The sequence below is a fragment of the Bactrocera oleae genome, chromosome 5 (assembly GCF_042242935.1).
Source record: "Bactrocera oleae isolate idBacOlea1 chromosome 5, idBacOlea1, whole genome shotgun sequence".
Taxonomy (NCBI): Eukaryota; Metazoa; Arthropoda; class Insecta; order Diptera; family Tephritidae; genus Bactrocera; species Bactrocera oleae.
The window spans coordinates 26,000,913-26,024,129 of record NC_091539.1 but is presented as its reverse complement, the minus strand read 5'-3'; the positions used below and the strand labels follow the sequence as shown (position 1 = coordinate 26,024,129).

The following is a 23,217-nucleotide window of genomic DNA, read 5'->3' as shown; positions in this document are numbered from 1 at the left end:
TAGGCGCTGCCCCGATGTTAAGTTTTCTAACAAATCCATAGCAAAAAAAATCTGATATATTATCCTAGTAAAATAGTGGCAATGTTTCGATTCCACCCCAACAAAAAATCTCAGACTGGCAAGAAATACATATATCGTCAACTAAAATGAAAAATAACATAACATCTCTTTATAACTTTGAAAGAGAAGGAAAACCATATAAAATAGAAACTACCACAAAATTGGATATAACTTGGTTACATCTGTTAGCAAAAGCTTAAGGGTTTGGGGGACGCCAGAATTTTAAAAATAATCAATTTTGTTTTGCATTTTCGTTAATTGAATTATCTTGAAAATATTTTCTGAAAATTTTAAGTTGATCCGATAATTACTTTTTCAGTTATTCGACAAACAACAAAGCGCTCGGGAGCAGGTAGGTGAAACTTTAAATGCGTTTTTCTCAAAACTATGTTTTTTTAACTAGTGACAAATGTAACTTGAAAACCGCTTAGTAGATGTTAATGAAATTTATACAGGTTTTAGAATACATAATAAACTCGGGTCTGATCGAAAGATTTTTTTTCAAAAATTTCGATTTTTTAAGTTTTTAACTTGAATAAAATCAAGAAAAAAATTTCCTGAGGCCATTATTTTGTTAATTTTTGAAAAAACAAAAAAAGCTTCGATCAGGCCCAGGATTATCTATTTATAAAACTATTTTTTTTTATCCGATTGATTTTAGATGAATCTCAAGGACTTCGGATTATAACCGCAAGGACCTTTTTTTGGAACTGGATCAACACAGACAGCTATAACTTTGGAAATTAAAATTTTTTTTTTTGAAATTTTCGTGACTTCAAATCAAAACATTGTATAACAATGCCATATTACTACTTTTGTAAAATAACATGATTTAATAGCAAAAAAAATTGCTGAAAATTCTAATTTTTTCGTGCCTCTGACTACTCCTAACCCCTTAAACATGTACTGTTATATAATATGACGTGGTGAATCTGAAACAATATTAAATTCAATTTAAATATTTTTATGAGTCGTTGTTTTGCAATTTAGGCGACGGCATATATGTTCCAAGTCACCAAGATATTGCAATTTAAATTCCATTTTTTGCTTGGACGTATTGTTGGGTGGACATACTAATCAAATACTCAATTTTTCGACATCCTGGTCATTTATGCCTGTAACACGTGGGCTGAAAATGATAGGGCCTAACAAAGATAACATGGTTTTTTGATCAAATTAGCTTTATCAATAAATATAATCTCTCCCCTCAGTTCCCTCAGTTTCAGTGATAACCTCTTCATTCGAGCGAATTTTCTTACCGGCAAGCATTTTTTTGAGGTCTGCGAAAAACTAATAGTCGCTAGGAGCAAAAAAAAAAATCCGGTTTGTTACGTTTAAAATGACCAAACACTGCTCAGAATCATTACAATGTTACAGTTATTGGTCAACAGTCAGCAAACGCAGCCAACACGTTCTTTTCAAATTCTTACGATGTGAGCTATATCACGCAAATTCACTTTCTGATCGTTCAGAACGATTTTGTGGATTTCTTTATGTTTACTGGTGTTATAGCCTCATTTGGACGTCGACTGTGCATCATTGGTGTCCCTTCGACCAGTTTTGAAATCAGCGTTTTATTGTAGTTTCTGTTGTTGCAGACATAACACTTTTCAAGCAATTGCTTCGCTTTACAGTATTTTTTCTCATCAAAAAGCAATGAAAAATTAAAACACTAAATTGTTTATCATCCATTGTTTTTAAAATAACAAAAGTAGCGTCCCTCTTAGAATAGTGAATAGAATGTCATTTTAACAGCTCTGAATTCAATAAAACTAGCGCCATCTATGTGTGAGGCCCGGTCATTTTTAGTGTTATATATATTACACACTAAGTATGCTAAGTAATTTCGTTTGATGACCACAGCTAATCTTATTGAATTTTTTCGCAGTTAACATTACATTTACTCGCTTTACCGTTATATATTTGAACAGCTGATACAGTTATGGTTGTTTGGTCGAAGATGGAAGCTTGAAAACAACATTTTCGGCATATTTTACTGTTTTACTATCAAAAGGGTAAAAATGCAGTTTAAGCAAGACGAAAATTTTAATGTGTTAACCGAATGTAAATGCTAAAATTGACTTTCGATCTTGAGGATGCACCACGTCCTAGAAGGCCTCTTGAAGCCGATGTGGTGGATGCAAATCGTCGAATAACAACTCAAGAGATTGCTGAAGGATTAAATTTGTCTAATTTCATAAAATTTTTAACACAATAAATTGTTTAAATTTCACTAAAAAACGAAATTACTTTGTGAACGACCCAATATATTATATATACCTTCTCGATTACTTTTGGATGTTCAAACATTTTTAAGTGAGCAAAACGGTTTTACTCTTTGCAACCTGTTCCAGGAGTAAAAAAAATTTGAAGTAGCAATTAAATCGAAATTACCCAAATAATACTTGATAGTTGATACAGTATATTGTGAAAGTTAGTAACCACACCACGAAAGCAAACTTGCACAACTGAAAAATTTCATCTAAGGCTATGACTGAGAATCCATGCTTTTGATGGTAATTATACATGCGAGTAAAAAATGAATCCAAATCTTCAATGTGATTCCATCGAGCTGAAAATAAAAATAAATAAACGTTAGATTAAATGATTTTTTATTAGATGAGAATTTTTTTGGAATACAAAAACATTGATACACTTTCTTTATTTTCATTAGCTTTATTACTCTTTAAAGAATTAAATTAACTCTTAAAATTATACATAGAATAAGGCACGGTCCTACTGAGCGCCTGTTTCAGCTTTTTTCTTTTCTTTCAAATAAATGTATACTATTAAATGTTTGGAATGTAAATGATAGTAGGGATTCTAGGTGGGCTTCTCATTCTCTTAGCCAAAAAAATTAAACTGTTTCCTTAAAAAATACTGGTATATATACCAACTTCCATTGTTAACCTGGACAAACGGTCATCTAAAAGAACGGTCATGAGAAGAGTTTTCTGCTATTGCTTCCAGATAAAATCCTTAACTTACTTAGTGTATTAAGTAACATAAATATGTTAGTACAAAAATTAAAATTTGTTATTAGTTATATTCAAAATATATATTAATACGCATATGTATGTATATATATACAAAAAAAAAGGTTTATTTATTTTCTACACTCTAGCAAGTGATATATAATATATATATTTTTATTCAATATTTATTTAAAAGTATTTAATTTTGCGGTGCTAGCTATATACAATTTAATTTTAGGTAACATGAATTAGTCAACTGCTATTGAAAAACTAATATTAAGTCTAGTAAAAATAAATACATGATTTTTCGAAAAGTAATCTGTATCTCGTTTGACGCAATATGGCGTTAGAAGGATAAGATTCTCAGACCGTTTTGTGATCGTGTGACTCAGTATTTTTTGATCAAGCGTCAAAGATGGACACTGGCGATAAAGGGGAAACACAAGCCAATAATTGTTTATTGCCTGTATGCTTTATCATAGAGGACTTTTTAATTTACCTTAAGCTCTAACCGGCTCGAAGGACCAAATGTTTAACTCAATACAATTATTACTAAACCTTACCGCAGGTGCGGGATTGAAAAGATGTGTGGTTGAATGAGAAATCTTGCATTCTGCCTTTATTTCAGTATTTTAATTGCTTATATACTATTTTTAGAAACTATCTTATCTACCTACATGTGCGTGGGTATGTTTTTCATAGATAATACTTGGTATGTTTTTTTTCTGTAATTTCTGAAACTAGGTAAATATGTTTTGTATTGTTAAGTGTTGAATGCATATGTATTCCATGCATATGTTTTATTTGTGTTTGTTTATGTTATATATTTTGTATTGTCTCAGCATTGTCGAGATAAACATGTTCAAGGATATTTGAACATTTTGCCGAGGACAAAGTAATTATTTTAAAGGAGCGGACTGAATGATAGTTAGGGTTAACACTTAAACTAACATATATTACCTATGCTGCGGCGCACTACTAAATGATGTCTCTTGACACCAACTCACATGTTCATATTTGAACACTAACTGTCAATTTATTTCAAAAATAGTGGATTTATTTTACTAGACCTAATCATTGTGAGTCAAAATATTTCGATTTCTATATTGTTTCTATTTTTTTCCAATTGGGATAAATATAACTATAAAAAAGCAGGAAAGGATTTAGTTCACCGAACATTTCATACTCTTGCAACTTGCAAGAATCAAAGCAGGGAAAAAGGTGTTGACACATTTTTTCTATGTTGGGAAAGAAATCATTGTTCGACGAAATAGTGAATGGATTACAATCAAATTTGTATCTTATTAACTAATATAATAGATCATAGACTCAATTAGTTTTATAAGTATATTTTACTTGTCATCACCGAAAATTATATTAAAAAAATCGTCTTCAAATGTGATATATGTGATATAAACTGAATGAATTCTATTCATTAGAGACATGAGGTTTTGACCAAGGTCTAGCCTTAGGTGACCGTATTTTCCCCGGCAAAATCCGGGACGGTTTTTTTAGTCATCGATTTTTTCCATATTATAATTCAATAAAAATTGCGACATAAATATAATAGGTGGGAGAGCAACACACTTTTATTCAATTAATTTTTTTTTTTTTTTTTTAACCCCGAGACGCTTAACTCGGAATCCGGTCTGTCCCGGCCAAACCGGGACTAATGGTCAGCTAAGTCTAACCCAATTCCATTCATATTAAGCGTTTAACCACATAAATTTTAAGAGAGTTTGTCCGCTTAATTTTAGTAAAATGTCGCACATTTTGACCATCCTAAACGGTTTAAATCAGGTGAAAAGTCGGAAATTACTATATAGGGTTTATTGTGGGCTGATAAAGGTCTGGGATAATTGCAATAACTTTTAACATTGTTAAGGTATACTTGTGATCACCTTTTCAAGCTATTTATAAATATATAATTCACACACTGACCGACCTATTCGGCTTATGGTTTGTTAGAATAACGAAAATCATTTTATGTAGTATATGGAAGTTGGGGTAATTCGTAGATCAGTTTTACATATTTTCGGTATTCAAATATAGAATATCCAATATTATACCCTCAGTTAATTTTGCTAAGATATCTTACATGTTTACTGATATATACGGTATAAAGGCAACGGAAAGTTTGTAAAACTTTTATTAGGTATATGGGAAATGAGGGTAGTATTGAATGAATTTATCTATGTATTTTAAACAATACCACATATTATTAAGATGCTTCCTAAGTTTTATTAAGGTACCTCACATACCATCACCAATATATATGGAGTAAAATCAGCTGGACGTTTCCAAATCCTGAAAATCAGTTACATGTGGGATAGGGCAGGTTTTCTCCCGAGTTAATCATTTTTGGGCCAAAAAATACATTGTTATTAGAAAACGGGCTCTATTAATTTCATTAAAATTACTCACATATTGTCCGATATACAAATGTGGTATAAAGTAAACTGGAAGTTCGAAAATTATTATATATATATATATATATATAGGTCAAGTAAAAAGTTTGTTCGGTTTTTATTTAAGAGATGGCGTTATTGTCCATAGTACTAGTGTTACGTGTCGCATCATGTCATACTATACGGCGCTGAAAACGTGTTTATTCGTGCCAAAAGTTTGTCTTTGACAGTTTTTCGATTGATTGACTCAGTACGTTGTGAGCGCTCGTCAAACATGGACACCAGCAAAGATCAAATTCACTATATTTTACAATTTTTCTTCGATCAAGGCGAAAAAGCAGCCAAAGTGGCTGAAAAAATTAATTTAGTTTATGGGCCCGATACTGTAAACGAAGTGTAGCACAAAAGTGGTTTGCTAGGTTCCGTTCCGGTAATTTCGATGTCAAAAATGCACCACGCGTCGGGAGGCCTGTCGTCGAAAATTGCGATAAAATCATGGAAATAGTGGACGTGAGCACTTATTTAATTGCTGATTAACTAAAGATAAGCCAGAAAACCGTTTGGAACCATTTGCATAACCTTGGGTTCAAAAAAAAGCTCGATGTTTGGGTGCCACACGAACTAACGCAAAAAAACAGGATGGACCGAATTTCTATCTGCGAATCGCAACAAAATCGACCCGTTTTTGAAGCGGATTGTGCCTGGCGATGAAAAATGGGTCACTTACGACAACATCGAGCGCAAACGGTCGTGGTCAAAGCTCGGAGAAGCGGCCTAGACGGTGGCCAAGACCGGATTGATGGTCAGAAAGGTTTTGCTGTGTGTTTAGTGGGATTGGCAATCATCTACTACGAGCTGCTCCCCTATGGCCAAACGCTCAATTCGGCCCTCTACTGCCAACAACTGGACCGCTTGAAGGCAGCACTCATCCTTATAGTTCGGACCTGGCACCAAGTGATTACCATATTTTCCTGTCCATGGCGAACACTCTTAATGGTGAGAGGTTGGCCTCAAGAGAGGCCTGTAAAAATTAGCTCTCCGAGTTTTTTGCCAATAACAAAACGGCGCATATTTGACTTAAATCGGACAAATGTACACTAAGTTATCATCTTTAGAAAAATCAATAAAAAAAAACCTAAGCTAAGGGAAGTATTGATCCATTCAACGCATTTTTGACACAAGGGTTTATTATTATAAAAAAAAAACATTCTCCCCGAATTTCAATAATATATCTCACCGATATAAATACATTGGATGCACTATTTTTGCAAAGCTTTATCCCGATATATTCATATAACATTGATTTTTATACTGAAAAGTGAAAGAATCAGATAGAATTTAAAATTGGTTTATACGGGAAGTAGACGTGGTTGTAGTCGATTTCGCCCATTTTCGTATTGTCACATAGGGCTATCAGGAAAATGTTATGTACCGAATTTGGTTGAAATTGGTCGAATAGGTCCGGAGATATTTGATTTCACCAAAGGGTGGGCGGTGCCACGCCCATATCTTTGGCGTATTTAGTTACTGATTTATCGCACTTTTAGTGGTTTTTAATTCAACTGCTATATGGGGTATGGGCGAGTTGTTGATCTGATTTACATATTTTCACACTGTCGTAGGAGTTGTCGAAAATATTTATCCTGTACAAATTTGGGTGTCATAGCCATATCAATGGTTTGAGCGATACAGTGGCTCAAAGTGATGAAACAGTTAGAAAAGCTATATGTTAACATAAAATTTATTTATCATTTAAAAGTTAATTTTAAAATGTGGAATATGTGCTCATTAATAATCAACAAAAAAATTTTAAATATAAATTTCAGTTCAGAAAAAATTAGGATACATTTGAAAAACATCGAATTCAATAACAGAGTAATAATGGAACACAAAAAAGCAGAAAATATGTGTGAGATTTAAGTGAAAATGTTAAAAGAGCACCAACAACTGCTTTCAATAAATCAAAAGATATAAAAACAACGTTGGCTGAAATAATGAAAAACAGTCATAATAGTGCCTAAAAGTTAACATCCGCAGCTGAAAAGTATCTCGGAAAGAAGGCTCATGCAAAAACGATTTAAAACGAACTTAGAAAACAATAGTACAATGGTAGAGTGGAGTGGAAAAAATTATTAACGAGTAAGACCAAGACTAGAGCACATAAAAGAACATTTTTAGAATCGGGTTTTATGTACAAACAAAAAGAAAATCCAACGTACGACAATCTTATGTATGGTACAAAGCTAATGAAGAGCTTAAATAATCGATCTTTCGCCCAACGATAAAGTATGGTTTGGGGCTGCGGTGATATGGGTTGCGATATTTGATGTTGGACCGGGAGTGAACGAAAGAAATATGGATAAAATTTATTATTTGAATTGAATTTTGTTTTTTGTTTTATGAAGTTTCTTCATAGCAGTTCTAGTTTTAGTGATACAGGTACTTCTTGAAATATCGTTACTCGGCTTACTTAAAATAATTTTGAGGAAAAAAAGTACTACATTTCATTAATAACCCACTATTTCTACATTAAGAAGAGCTTGTTTAAATTAGCCGAATAGTTTTGTGCTGGTTTGGAAATTCGTTAATTTCAAGAAATTGTGACATTGAATGTCTTCCAAGAAGTTGTGATTTAGCTCCATTAGACTATTTCTTATATCCCATATCACTCTTATTGGAAACCCTTTTACAATTAAATTCCGAAAATAAGATGATACTACTAGGCAAAGGACAGCCATCGGCATTTTCTCTATTATTATTTACATACCTTCTCGAAGACGGTATATCGATATTACTAATTAACAAAGACATTAATTGATTATAATGACATTATGTATGTATGGTAATAAACATATTTTAGGTTTTTATCGATCGATACAAACTTCGAAATGCTGCTTCGAATGACACCCGGATTAATAAATTTAACGAAATTGTTTTTGTGAAATCTATTAACTTCGTCCTTTCATTTGCTGTATCAATTATTTCAATTCTATACAATATTTCAATATTATCGAAGAGATATCAATATATAATTACCGTTAACGTTTGTCCCAGTTTTTTAATTACTGCATACATATATTGTAGAGTGAAGGGTACAGATGAGATCAGAAGGAATCTCATCTAAAGGTGCGCGGTGCCATGCACATTGGCCAATATTTACACCAATTGCTGTGCAGCTCTATATAATTTAATGCCTCTTACTTTTTTTTTTATGTTATTGTCCGCTTACCCCCAATCTCCTCAGATTGCCAAGAAACACATGTACCAAGCTTAAATCAAAATATCTCAATTTTTACTCAACGTGAAATTTTACTCTTAGTGAAAGTTAAATAATTCACGAAAAATAATAATACAATACTCATGAGAACCCGGAAGTCAAAAAAAAGAAAAAATCTTAGGCGTAGAGGACAAAAAGTTCTAAACGCAAATGCAAAAAGTTGAAATTCGATCGGGTATAACCGAACATTTTATATTCTATTATTATACTTTCGCAACCTGCTGCTACAGAGTATAATAATTCGCACCGACACAAAATTCGTGTTTTCATAGACAAAAGAGGTTTTCACCCGAAAACTTGTGTTTTCTTCCATACAAGATCTGTCAAACGAAAACACAGTTTTCGCTGAAAATCTCTTGAAAACTTACATTCCACTCATTATAATCGGTGCCTGCTCTAGTTTAATCGATATTATTAGAAGACATATTTTGCCAGCCCTAAATGGCACTTGACAATTTGTTTACATTCCACTGTGTTCAAATGAAGAAAAAAATATATTGTATAAAAAACGAAATTCGTGGAGTGAGATGGGAGAAGCCTTACTAATTGAGTTGTGGGAAGCAAAATTTGGTTCGCTTCGAGGCCCAAGAAAGAATAGCTACATATTAGAAGAAATGGCAGTGGAGCTGCAGCAGCAAGGTGTCACCTTCACGGCGGCAGAAGTCAAAACCAGTATTGAGTAAATATTAATGCATTATATGTTATTATGTTTTATAATAAGAAGAAAACTTTGTTTAAAAAAAATGAGCGCAATACTGTCGCCATATAAAAGCTACAACACAGAGGGCTTAGTGGAGGAAAGCTTTCAAAGTAAGATACATGTGTTTTTTATTGAATGTACAAGTATTATTTATATTTACATATATATATACATTATTAAAAAGGTTCTACGAACTCCGAACCGATGGAAATTTCGGTGGAAACGACTGCGTGTTCAACATTTGTTCCTCAATGTGGCATCCGTCTGTAAACAATTATTAAACCATTGGCGTAAATATATGATTTTATAACTAATATTTACCAATTGCTCCTAAGCATTGTGGGAATCCAAGTACCTCGAAAGCAGTAACCAATTCTGTTATGCTTTCTATATTTAGTGGCAGCATTTTGAAGCAGGATGGTTGCAGTAATCTCCAGATTTCGGTACAAAATTCCAGCAAAATTTCGCAAACCGTAAATTTACTTACAAACATATATAATATTGCTATAGCCACTCTTATCTCGAGCGGAATAACTTTTCTGTAGTTCGCATCCATTTTTTGTAGACGCCGGAGGATTTCGCATAATTTTTTAAATGAACTGCGGTTCATGCGAAAGTTTTCTTTAAAAAAAACGGATCCATTTCGTTGGCAATCGTGTTCCCAAAATTGATTTTTGCGTTGCTGAAATTATTGATATTTAATTGAAAAGTTTTGCCTCAGTAGAAACCTATACAAACTTTGGTCCAACATGATTTAATCAGCATCCCAAGGTCCTTTATTATACATAATAGAATTAAACGTTTTTTGTTCAAGTCTGCTTTTTAAGGCGAATGTTTTTTTTTAAGGCGAATGTACTGGGTACTAAGAACTTCTATCGATTCTCTTAAAGAATCGTCGTTGCGCAAGAAGTTTATCCGGTTTCTCAAAGCCAATAATTTCGTAATTAAAATTTTCTTCTCAGAATTCTATAAAACAAACAATAATAATTGTAAGCAAATATTAAAAATTCTAAAACTTACCATTCTCGTTGGCCTAAACGTACGTAACAAATGAATGTGTGAACTATCAATGAAAACTCATCGAAAACACACAATGTCGGTCAGAACGACTTTGGTTCCACAATCTACAAATTGTGTTTTCAAGAGGATTTCAATTCGGTGCGAACATAATATAACGGTTGTTTGTATCACCTAAAACTAATCGAGTTAGATATAGAGTTATATATATATAAATGAACAGGATGAAGAGACGAGTTGAAATCCGGGCGACTGTATTAAGATGCCCCGCAGATGCCCCGCACATTAAATTTTTTTTAAAAAGTGGGTGTGGTCTAGGCCCCTAATATATTTAATGTGCATATCTTCTAAACCCCTAAAGCTATAATAACAAAATTCACGGAGAACAAATGTTTTTAGCACCTCTATCGACAGTATGAACTCTATCGAATGGTTGAAAGCGGGTGAAAACCCCGCGCACTCCCCATATTACGGTACTGTTAAAAACTACTACAAGCGCGATAAATCAAGCACTAAACACGCCATAGACATTAAATTTTATCTCTAGGATGGTATGAGATGACTTTATAGGAATCGACTTCAATATTAGACGGTAGGCGCGGCACCGCCCACTTTTAGGTAAAACCCCATATCTTGGGATCTGCTTAACCGATTTCAACCAAATTCGGTACAGAACATACTTCTCATATTTCTATGTTATAGTACGAAATCTGATTACAACCACGCCTATTTCCCATAGAACACCATTTTTAATTCCATCTGGTTCTTTCACTTCGGTCAATGTGTAAGATATATAATTGAAATTCATATAATAAAATAAATAAATGAAATTCTCGATAATAGTATGTTTTGTGTCAAAAATTGGTTGAATCCGACCAATACTTCCTTTAATATAAGATTTTGCCAACACCTGAGGTAATTTCCCGCCTTTGATCCTGGCAATTTGCGAGAGCATAAAATGGTAGGTTACACCCGAACTTAGAACTTCCTTACTTGTTTTTATTTTATATTTTATATAAGGTAAGGAAGAGTATAAACGAACACTTTATACTCTCGCAACTTGCAATGATCAAAGCCGGGGAAACCCCTACAGGTGGTGACAAAACTTTATACTAGAATATAGTGCGAAATAATTCAACATTTATTGTTCATAGAAATTTGGTATCTTATTAACTTATACGAGTATTGAAGGTTACATACTTTCTTAGTTATAGATATATAATATTAAATTCAACCTAATGACCTTAAATGATATATATTGATATAAATTCAACACAAGGTGCTAAATTTAATATATTGGGTTTATGAGGATCGGAACTCTATATATTACGGATGCAAAGTTTACAGAGGCCTACACCAATTTCATTCTTATTCAGCGCTAAACCACATTATTTTTTAGAAAAATCCTCATTTAATTTCATTAATATATCAGAAATATTATTCGATATATCGTAAATGCTCCTAATTACGGCGTATTAAGGTAGATTGATGAATATACACATATTACAGTTAATCAAAAGTCGGACGAATTTAAAAATTATAAACAAATCGTAAAAAAGGATTTTATTTTTCGTATTAACTTTTCAAAAGATAGATCTTAATTTAATCTTTTTTGTTTTTAATGCATTTCTGACACTCAATGCGCCCCAATTCTGTGCTAAAATTTTTTCAAATTCTGATTCCGCGCACGATTAGAAAAAGCTCTTATTTCAACTATTCCGAGCAATTTGTTAGCAAATAATTTAGTTGCACAGTTTATACGTGAAGACAATGAAAAATTAGTATTCACATAAATCATATAAAAAAACAAGTAAGGAAGGGCCAAGTTCGGATGTAACCGTACATATATATATATATATACATATACTCTCGCAAAGTCAAATGGTATATTCGTTCTAGATTTCTTTGTGGATCTTGCCGTCTTGTTTTATGTTGACCGATATTTTCGGTAAAAAGTCAACTATTCAGTATCTAGGGGCTTGAACATTTTTGGTTCAATTTAGATAATTTTTGGTCACAATGTGCCATACTTCAAACGTATTATTCACGCAAAGTTTAATGCCGATACAATCATTGCTGCTTGATTTACATGCTTGTTGTAATCAGATTTCGCCCATTTTCGTACTATAACATAGAAATGTGAGAAGAATATTATGTACAGAATTTGATTGAAATCGGTTAAACATATCCCAAGATATGGGCTTTCACCTAAAAGGGGGCGGTGCCACGTCCTCTATCTAATTTAGAACGTGGTTCCTATAAAATGATCTTATACCATTCCAGAGATAAAATTTAATGTCTCTGGTTTGTTTAGTGCTTGATTTATCGCGCTTTAAGACCTTTTTAACAGTACCGTTACATGGGGAGTAAGCGAGGTTGTCACCCGATTTCACCCATTTTCACACCGTCGATAGAGATGCTAAAAACATTTGTTCCCAGTGAATTCTGTTATTACAGCTTCAGTGGTATAGGAGATATGTACATTAAACTTAATACGGGGTGGGACCACGCCCACTTTTAAATAAATTTAAACTGCAGATTCCCGTCCCTAATGTGATCCGGTATACCAAATAAGAGTCTCGTATCTTGTTGTGGAGCTTAGTTATGGCAATTTATTTGTTTTTGATGAATGGCGTTTTGTGGGCGTTGCCATCTGCAATTCCAACCGTCTTACGGTACCAATAAACATGTGTACCAAGTTTCATAAAGATATCTCAATTTTTACTCAAGTTACAGCTTGCACAGACGGACGGACGGACAGACAGTCACCCGGACTTCAACTCGTCTCTTCATCCTGATCATTTATATATATACAAGGTGCTATCCAAAGTAAACAGGACTTTTAAAAAAAAGGCAGAACAAATGGTTTTATCGGCAAAATCAATTAATTTTATTCAAAATAGTCTCCTTCTGCTTCAATACAGCTTTTTGCACGGTTTAAAAGCATGTCGAACGAGTGTTTTATTTCGTTGCCTGGTATGGCCGCCAGTATGCCGGTGCAAGCCTTTTGAATGGCCTCCACGTCTGCATAACAAAACAAATCAGCATTGTCTTCACTTTTGACTTCTCCAGGCGCGATGTTTTGGGTTTCGGCTCATTTCTCATTCATGCCCTCACGACCACTTTGAAAACGTTAAAACCACTCGTGCACTCTGCTACGGGATAGGCAGTCATCGCCATAAACTTGTTTCATCAATTGAAATGATTCGGTAAAAGTTTTACCAATTTTAAAACAAAATTTAATGTTGGCTCTTTGTTCGAAGCTCATTTTCGCACCGATGACAAAAACATACTGACACTTAAAACGCAATAACTGCACTTCCAATAGATGAAATATCATGAAACATGAAAGGATAGCAGATTCTAACGCACTAGTCGACATATAGATGGCGCCACTAGAGTTTACTTTTTTACTGTTCACTTTGGAACGCACCAAACAACCGTTAGGTGAACAAAACTATTATACTCTGTAGCAACAAGTTGCGAGAGTATAATTACCTTAATAAAGAAATAATACAAAATTACTTATGCTGCTTATGCATTTAATGCGATATATAAACATAACTGTAGGTATACATTCAATAACTTGTACGTGAAATAAAATTATTTCAATGACACTGATATAGTATGTACATATGCATGTACATAAATGAAATAAAATATCTTCTTTTTCTGCCCAACGCCAGTTAGATCCACTCATTGTCATAGTTTTGATTTGAAATTTTACTGGATTTCCATTAGTAATTTTTAACATCTTATGAATTAAATCTATTATTAATGTTCCGTTTTACTTTCACCTCTGAAGCTTACTATTCTATCTTTTTTTTTAATTATTTTTTCTTTCTTAATCTTTTTTTCTTCACCCAAGCGTCGCTAATACTTAAAGTTTTCTGAAGCAGTGGCGACCGCTGGGGTTAATTTTTTCATGAAAAATTTTTTGTTCGGGTTTACTGGTTGGGGCTCTGCCCAGAAAAGAGCATTTTTAAAAGGCGTTGGAAGTTCATTTTTTTTTTCTATTACATTAACTGTGCTTCTTGGTGGAATTCTCGAATTAATATTAACCATTGTTGGGACATCTTCGAATTAATTTCTCGAGCCACTGAGCATGGTATACTGTCCAATACAATATGTATTGTACTTCACCCTGCTTCGACTTCATGGCCAAGATGGAGTTGAGCTGCTCAAATTATGTTTATTAACTGATTCTTCACTGAAATCAATAATCATGATTTCGTTATACAATGAACAGTTGTTGTTAGCTAAAATACTTGTAATATTAAGATCGGGAAGAGAAGTACTTGCAATGCAACCGCTTGTTTACTCATACTTAACACTTCTACAAAAGTAAAATCAGTTTTCGTCTTTAACATCACCACTACAAGTTCCGCTGTACTCAACACACAGTTTAAAACTTTGTAAAAATTCTTCGGAGTTAGTTCCGAGTGTTTTTGTTGCTTCATAGTTCTCTAAAATGTCTGCAATATTCATGATTGATACTCTGATTATATTGGATGTGTCTCTGATGTTAGGTTTTAAAATTTTATTGTAAGCCACTGCATCTTCGTTAAACGGGAATATGCCACAATTCTTGAAACCATTTCGTAGTATATTAGAAGTAATTACAGATTGTATGCGTTTCGGAACGATAGATCTCTCCGATTCTCCAATTTTGTATTTGCTTTCATCACGGTTGAAAATTCGTGTTGAATCTTCTTAAACATCGAAACAAATGTGGTTTTCAAAGTATTGATTTATTCTTTTAAGCCCACTTCTTATTGAAGATTCTGTTACCGATGCAAGATAAACTTTTAAGCATTGCGAAACACTTTGACTCATTGTGGAATTTCTGTTGAGAAACCCCTGCATCCACTTCTTGCTCGGTATATTATTTTTTAAAAAATTCGGTCGATTTAGTTTCTTAACCAAGTTAGTAACACAGCTTACAAGTTGATTATTTGTTACCGGAAAGCCGATTTCCGCCAAATAACAAACCCATTTGACAATAAGGTTTTCCTTCTCTGTCCTTAGTACAACTGAAGATCTTCGGCAGTCTTGTGAATACTTGTATTTAATTTTGTCCAGTACAGTTTGCTTCGGAACACGATATATGTATCTTTGAAACATGTCATCCGATTGATTCTTATTGCTTCAAGAGCTAAATTTAATGATTCCTGTATTACAATATATCATCATAAGTGTCTGTTAAATGGATTTAAACGTAATTAGAAACACAATCTTCCCAACTGCGGCCTATAGAACGGAATTGGGGACAAAATTAAAAACTGAATTATGAACCTATTTTCGGGCTACACATTTGTATATATATTAAGCAGGGAATTCCCTAAATGTTTGATGTAAACTGTTTTGTAACTAATTTAAATTCCAACAATGAAACGTCATGGCAAATAAAGTCTTGTTAATCCAATAACATGGCTTTAGAAAAAATAAGTCTCTAAATTGTGTTTGCTTATTTTAAGCTCAGGTGAAATTTCAAAGTACCAAATTCCGTTCTATTTGTATTTTTATGAGTTCATTATATAATATTCATATTAAAACATATAATGTACAAATATTGTAGTATATGCATATGTATATGTATGCAGTTACCCAATTATAATCTTAATCTTAAACAATTTTTACACAGCTTTTAGCACTTTTCACAACAACACTTGTTAAATGTCCCCACCAGCCAACTTAAATACAATGAATTTATGTTAATATGAATTAAAATGATTTATAGTTTGACATTTTTCAAATGTAAAGTTGAATATATTTTTGACAATTTAAAATAAATGTCCTTTAAATATATCGACTTATTTTGTTTATTTAAAAAATGTGTAAACGAAATAGCACGGAATTAGGTATCAGGCCGCAATTGGGCACACTTACCTTAAAAGCTTTATAGTCAGATGGAAAATCAAAATGGTTGGAAATAACTATATCGCGTACGTTGGGACTGGGGGAAGATCTGGACTAATTGCATTAACGTTGAACATAACTCAAGTATATTTGGGGACATATGTTCATTTTAGAAATTTAACTCACACATTGACCGATATATTCGGAATAGATCCTACTAAAATAATAAATATAATATATATGGGAGCTGGGGTAACATGGTGAGCGATTTCACATATTTTGGGTGTTCATTAGTTTAATCCTGTGGGGTTAACGCTTGAGAACCAATGCATTATACCGTCATATGTTCTAATATATTTTTTGCTATTTCTTGTTCTCTATTTATTTGGCTAATATTCAAAGGCAAGCATTAGAAGTCATTCAACTCAATGCAGTTAATAATTGTATTTGCATTGTGTACATACATATTTGCTTGTTTGCGCTTGCTTTGTGCACCTATGCTACCGCTACGTTTTCGTCCACGCAATTATATGAATATTTTTTTCGGCACATTAGCTAGTCCCATTTTACATGTACTAAGCTTAATATGTAAGCAGCCTTTGCAATCTTTTACTTAATAACAGGAAGGAACAATTGCGTAAAGTATGTACTTGGATTATTCTCCTTTTATGAACTATTAAATTTATATAACGTACATACTTATGTATATATGCACTATTAAAAAACGAAACTATGTATTTAGCGGAAACTATGTATTGACCGATGTTGAAATATTGCTTAGAATATTATTTATGGAAAAGAATTTTGCAATTAAGTTAGTCTAATAGCTGACCACACACATCGTCATTGTTTTTTGTATTTTATCGTTGCTGCAACTTCGCTTAAGCTTTTTGCTTTTTTGATATTTGCGCGGTTACAAAAAAGCTTTGTAGCCCTATATTTTTTGGCGCCCAACGTGGGACATGAGTGAGTTTTTTGTTCTTTCGCACATCATTTCGGAGTGTGGTCAGTATTAGACTACATCGTTGGACATTATCGTCGTTGGACATTATAGTCATTGGATATTATCGTCACTGGAGATTATCATTGGATTTCGTCACCAACATTGCTTGCACACAGCACAGCACACCAGTTTGCCACCGCTAAGTCTCGTCGTTACCATTGCCGGCAGATCATATTCGCATGTTTGGTTCATACCCATACACAAGTATAACTTGGCTTTATAAACTTTTTGTGGTAAAATTAACTAATCACTTATTGCTTAACTACTGTTTTTTAAAATAATTTTGAAGGCTCTAAAAAGCATATACAAGATCCTGTTCTGCAATGTCTTTGCACGAGCTAAGACAACATCGCGCGAGCACCAAGAAAAATATTATGCGCATTTAAGATATCGTCGACGCCAGCTTGCGATCAGGTGGAGAGGCTCTTTTAGCTGCGGAATACAAATGCCGTTTGGGCATGCTGGGGTCCAACTTTAAGCAGATTCTTTCAATTCAAACTGACATCGAAAGTTTGGATGCGGATGATGGAGGACGTGGTGATCTGGACGAACTTTACATCACAACTAAATTGGCTAACCAATCGCAACTGGCAGAAGATAACAACGTTTCACTTTCGGACACAACTTGCGTGGTACAATCAAGTTCAAAACTTCTACCACTTAAGCTTCCTACGTTTGATGGCAAGTATTCGAATTAACAAAATTTGATCACCTCGTTCAAGCAAATAATTGATCGTGAGTTCTATTTAACTAATATTGAAAAATTTTAACATTTGCAAAATTCTCGCCAAGCTCAAGCCTTAGAAACTGTAAATGCGTTTCAAATGACAAATGAAAACTACCCAAAGGCGTTAGAACGGTTAAAGGTGCGGTATGTCATCAAAACACTAATTTTTTTGGAAGGAATAAATTTGTTATTTGTTTTACCAGCTTAATTGAAGGCTTCAGATATTTATGGTTCCTTTACATCGCTAGGTACCGATAGCCAAATATCGCAACGATAGCCAAATACGGCATTGAGACGATTCAAAGCACTAGAACGTCGATCAGCTAAATCACCACAATTGAAAGCACAATACGTTGAAGTTATGAGCGACTACGAGATCATATGAGCGTTGTGAAAAATCCAAATCTCAGCGAATCACATTATTTTATACCACATCATTGGTAGCTAAAAGCAACAAGTACAACAACAAAGCTTCGAGTCGAACCACATCCCAAAAATCATTAAACGATATTTAGATGGTTGGCCCTACAATTCAATGCGAACTTTTTCTTCTTCTTCTTCGTTTTCGATTCCATAGGTTTGCACTCACTGCCTACATAGTCAAAATGTATCGCCAAGTATTAATGCACAAAGATGATCGAAAGTTCCAGTACATTCTATGGAGGAGTTCACCGCCTGAAGATATTCACACGTATCAACTGAATACTGTAACGTATGGTATGTCTGCTGCACTATATCTTGCTATACGGAGTTTGTTCTAACTAGCTGAGCAGCATTCAGAACAATTTACATTATTGGCGCATAAATCGTAAAGTCGTCATTCTACGTAGACGACTCTCTGTGGTGTTGATACTCTAACCGAACTTTTACAGATAAAGCAAGAGGTAATACATCTGTTAGAATTAGGACAGTTTAAATTAACAAAGTGGTATTCAAATCATTAACAATTCAAAGACGACTCTGTAAAGAACCTAAACGTAGATACATCCATCACTAGTACACTTGGACTAAAATGGAACAGATACATGGATTTTGTGACGCATCGATTCGTGCATATGGCTGCGCAATATGTACTCGCGTTATCAACAAATGCGGCATACTACCACCATTTGCCTACTTACTGCGAAGTCCAGGTTGGCACCTACCAAAAAACAATCGTTACCCAAATTAAAAATTTGCGGCGCTCTTCTTCTTGCTAGTCTTTTAGCAAAAATTTAACACAAATAGTATTACATTGGCTGAAGATGCATTCTGCAACACTTCCAACTTTTGTTGGTAATCAAATTTCGGAAATTCAAGATTTAACCAAAGTTGCCCATTGGAGACATGTACCTACGCATTGTAACCCGGCGGATGTTTATCTAGAGGATGTTCTGTAAAGGAACTTGTTAATTCAATATAAGTAACGACACCAGCAGCCTTCGATTAAGAGCTTGGATGTTCCGCTTCATCAATAAATTTCGACATGGTGCAAATCTTAATAACTCATTAACACTTTCAACACAAGAGTTACATCACGCCATTCATTTCCATAATGAAATTCATCTTTTACAGAAAGAGAGAAAGAAAAAAAGGCTCGTTACGCTATTTAAATCCTTTTCTCGAGTATACCGAAGGATTTCAAATACTCAAAGTTATAGGTCGATTGGAATCAGCAGATATTCCAGAAGAAAGGAAACACCCCATGCTGTTGCCAACCAAATGAGAATTAGTTGTGCCTTACTTTCGCCATCAACATCGGAAACACTACCATGCAGGACCAAAGGCACTCGTAGCACTGATAAAACTTCAGATTTGGATAGTCAATGCGCGCGATTTAGCAAGACACATCGTCAGATCGGGAAAACATTATATACGTTACAAGCCGAAGCTGATGAACCAAGTCGAGCAATTAACTCAATATCGCCCTTTTGCGCGGTGCGGTATTGATTTCTGCGGACCAGTCAACGTATATTTGCGTATTCGAGGCAAAACACCTTATAAAGCGTACATTGGGATATTCTATGTCTAGCGACAAAGGCGGTTCACATCGAACTTGTATCATCTATCCACGGACGCATTCTTAGCGTCATTGAAGCGCATGATTGGAAGAATAGGTCTACCGTCTGACATCATTTGCGATAACGCTACAAATTTTGTGGGTGCTGGCAACAAACTAGCTGAATTAAAATAATTTTTATTTAAAACCGAAAACAAAGATGCAATTATAAAATATAGTGCTAACGAATTTATAAATTTAAATTTTATTCCTCCCAACCTCATTTCGGCGGTATTTGGGAGGCAGCAGTCAGCTGAGAAACTAACAACAGTCCTGGTTGAGATAGAAGCTGTGTTAAATTATCGGTCAATAACACTAATGTCATCGGATCCAAACGATTATAAAGTATTAATTCCGGTGTTGTTAGGCCACTCCCAGAGCGGAGATTGTCAGAAACGTACAACGGTGGAAACAGGTCACAAGCATTAAACAAATGTTTTGGAACAAGTGGTGAAATAAATACATCAACGAACTTCAAGTACGATCAAAGTGGTTTTCGGAGCGACCAAACATCAAAACGGCACATTGGAAGAGGTATAAACTGTATTCAAGGAAAGGACTCTAAAGTGCGTGTGGTGGACATTCGAACAACGAAACGAATCATTCGGCGACCAATTCACAAGCTAGCACTTCTACCTGTTTGAAATGCCTTGCAACGGGGCCGGGATGTTGGGTCACCGAGTGAGAACCAATGCATTATACGGTCATATGTTCTAATATATTTTTTGCTATTTCTTGTTCTCTATTTATTTGGCTAATATTCAAGGGCAAGCATTAGAAGTCATTCAACTCAATGCAGTTAATAATTGTATTTGCATTGTGTACATACATATTTGCTTGTTTGCGCTTGCTTTGTACACTTATGCTATCGCTATGTTTTCGTACACGCAAATATATGAATATTTGTTTGTGCACATTAGCTAGTCCCATTTAACATGTACTATGTACTTAATATGTAAGCAGCCTCTTGCAATGCTGCGTTCCCATTTTTTACATTTCTCTTTTTCTTAATAACTACATTATATACGAAGGAGCAATTGCGTAACTTATGTACTTGGGTTAATAGAAAACGAAACTATGTATTTAGCGGAAACTATGTATTGAACGGTATTGAAATATTGCTTAAAATATTATTTAAGGAAAAGAATTTTGCTAAAAAAAGTTAGTCTAATAGCTGACCACACATAGCGTCACTGTTTTTTGTACTTAATCGTTGCTGCAACTTCGCTTAAACTTTTCGCTTTTTCGATATTTGCGCGGTTACAAAAAAAAGCTTAGTAGCCCTACAAATCCCATATATATAGTTAATGTTCACTTAATGTTTCTACGATATCTTACACATTGACGGATATATACGGTATAAAGCCAATCGAAAATCTTATAAGGAGAAAAATTACCCGATTCAATCCATTGTTGATATACAGGAATACTATTTTCAGGAAAGGCTTCTTTCCAAATTTCAATAATATATCTCACAAATGGGTTCGGTAAAAAGTAAGCAATATGCACTTGGGTCTCCATATTCGGTATCTGCTGGCTTTTAACAAGTTTGGTCCGATATTGACAATTTTTAGACTCGAGATGAAGAAGTGCGAAGTCTTATCCCGATATATTCATTACTGCTGGATTTGTATACTGGAAAATGTGAGAATCCGATGGAATTTAAAACTGTGTTATATGGGAAGTAGGAGTGGTTGTGACTCGATTTCGGCCATTTAACCGTTATATGGGAGTGGTTTCATCCATTTTCATAGCGTTAAAGGGGATAACAAAACACTTGCTTTGAGCAAGTTTGGATGATTTGCTATTAGTGGTTTCGGAGACATGTACATCTCTGTGGAGATATATTTTATGTATCTCATCTCTCAACAAGAGTAATAGCTACCTTACTATGGTCTCCTATAACATAGCTCAACAAAATGTTTGTTTGTTTTCCGCATGGGTATTACTTAAGCCATTATAGCAATATAATCATTATTGATTTTCGCCAAAAAAAATTTTATATATATATATACGAATTTATTGAAATGAGAAAAAAAAGTGTGAGTTAAGTAAAAATTTAAAGCAAAGCATGTCAAGTTTACTTCAATCTGCTAAAAAATAAAAATCAGGACAAAAAATGGGCTCCAAATGTGTCATGTAACTCTTGCAGATATTTTCTGGATAGTGAGTTTATTACCTCTTTTCTTATAATAATTATTGACTAATTAGGTTATAATATTCGTTTTGTTATAGGCTGGTACCGAGATGAAAAAGAGCAATGAAGGTTGAAGTGTCGATAATTTGGTTCCCTGGTGATCATCACACAGACTGTTATATTTGCATTGTTAATCCACTAAAAGGTAAAAATTCAAAGAAAACATTTTATCTTGATCTGCCTTCGACATCCGCTCCAAAACCACATACAGAAAAGAAATTATAAAATCAATTACTCGCTCAGAATAACCATCGCTCAATTTCAATTCGTTCTAGAATCTGAACCAAAAATATCACGCCTCACAGTATCACAGGCGTTAGAAGATAAGGCAAGCTACATGGGACTAATTTTGGACAGGTAGCTTTCTTGGAAGCTACGGTAAAGAAAGCAGCTACAGCACTTTACAAGTATAAATTAATTATGGAGCCCAGATGGGGATTAACGCCTCGGGTAGCTCACTGGCTTTACACAGCAGTTGTAAGACCGATTATGACTTACGGTATATTAATATTGTGGCCAATAACGGAAAAGAAATACGCGGTAAGACGTATGGAAAGCCTACAAAGATAAACCTGCAATGGGTTCCAGGACATAGTGATATTGACTGTGTAGGCAACTATCAGAACAGGCACCACCCCAGAACTCCCATAAAGAGGGTATATATATACTAGTTGTATATATTTAATCGACAAACATGTTATAAACATAGCTGAGTATCGCTGGAATCAATCTCTGACTTGCTCAACAAGCAGGCAAACGTGGCATGAATGGAATATGGCCGGCACGACTATTAAAATTCAAACAGAACGATATAAGAACTCTAGTGGGAGTACTAACAGGCCACTGTCTAATAGGCAGACATGCCAGTAGACTTGGAACGCCATATAACGACTATGTAGAAGTTGTCGGGTGGCAGACCACCATTAAACATCTTCTATGCGATTGTAAGGCTTTCT

At 34.2% G+C, this 23,217-nt stretch overlaps 1 protein-coding gene and 1 long non-coding RNA gene across 4 annotated transcripts in view; both read right to left on the bottom strand.

The window, feature by feature from the left end:
• Atg9 (autophagy-related protein 9) overlaps window positions 1-23,217 on the bottom strand; it is a 52,690-nt gene that overhangs the window by 20,225 nt on the left and 9,248 nt on the right. For both annotated transcript variants that reach the window (XM_014241891.3, XM_070110241.1), the window contains exon 3: window positions 2,455-2,632. In XM_014241891.3, the coding sequence (XP_014097366.1) occupies window positions 2,455-2,632 (178 nt within the window). The remainder of the gene's footprint in view (window positions 1-2,454; window positions 2,633-23,217) is intronic.
• On the bottom strand, window positions 7,333-11,643 carry LOC106622653 (uncharacterized). Of its 2 annotated transcripts, XR_011396599.1 has the most exons (4): window positions 10,441-11,643; window positions 10,159-10,386; window positions 9,742-10,102; window positions 7,333-9,684 (listed from the first exon to the last, which is right to left on the bottom strand). It is a non-coding gene; the product is annotated as an uncharacterized lncRNA (long non-coding RNA). The 2 variants fall into 2 exon arrangements; XR_004976598.2 differs by having other exon boundaries at window positions 10,159-11,643.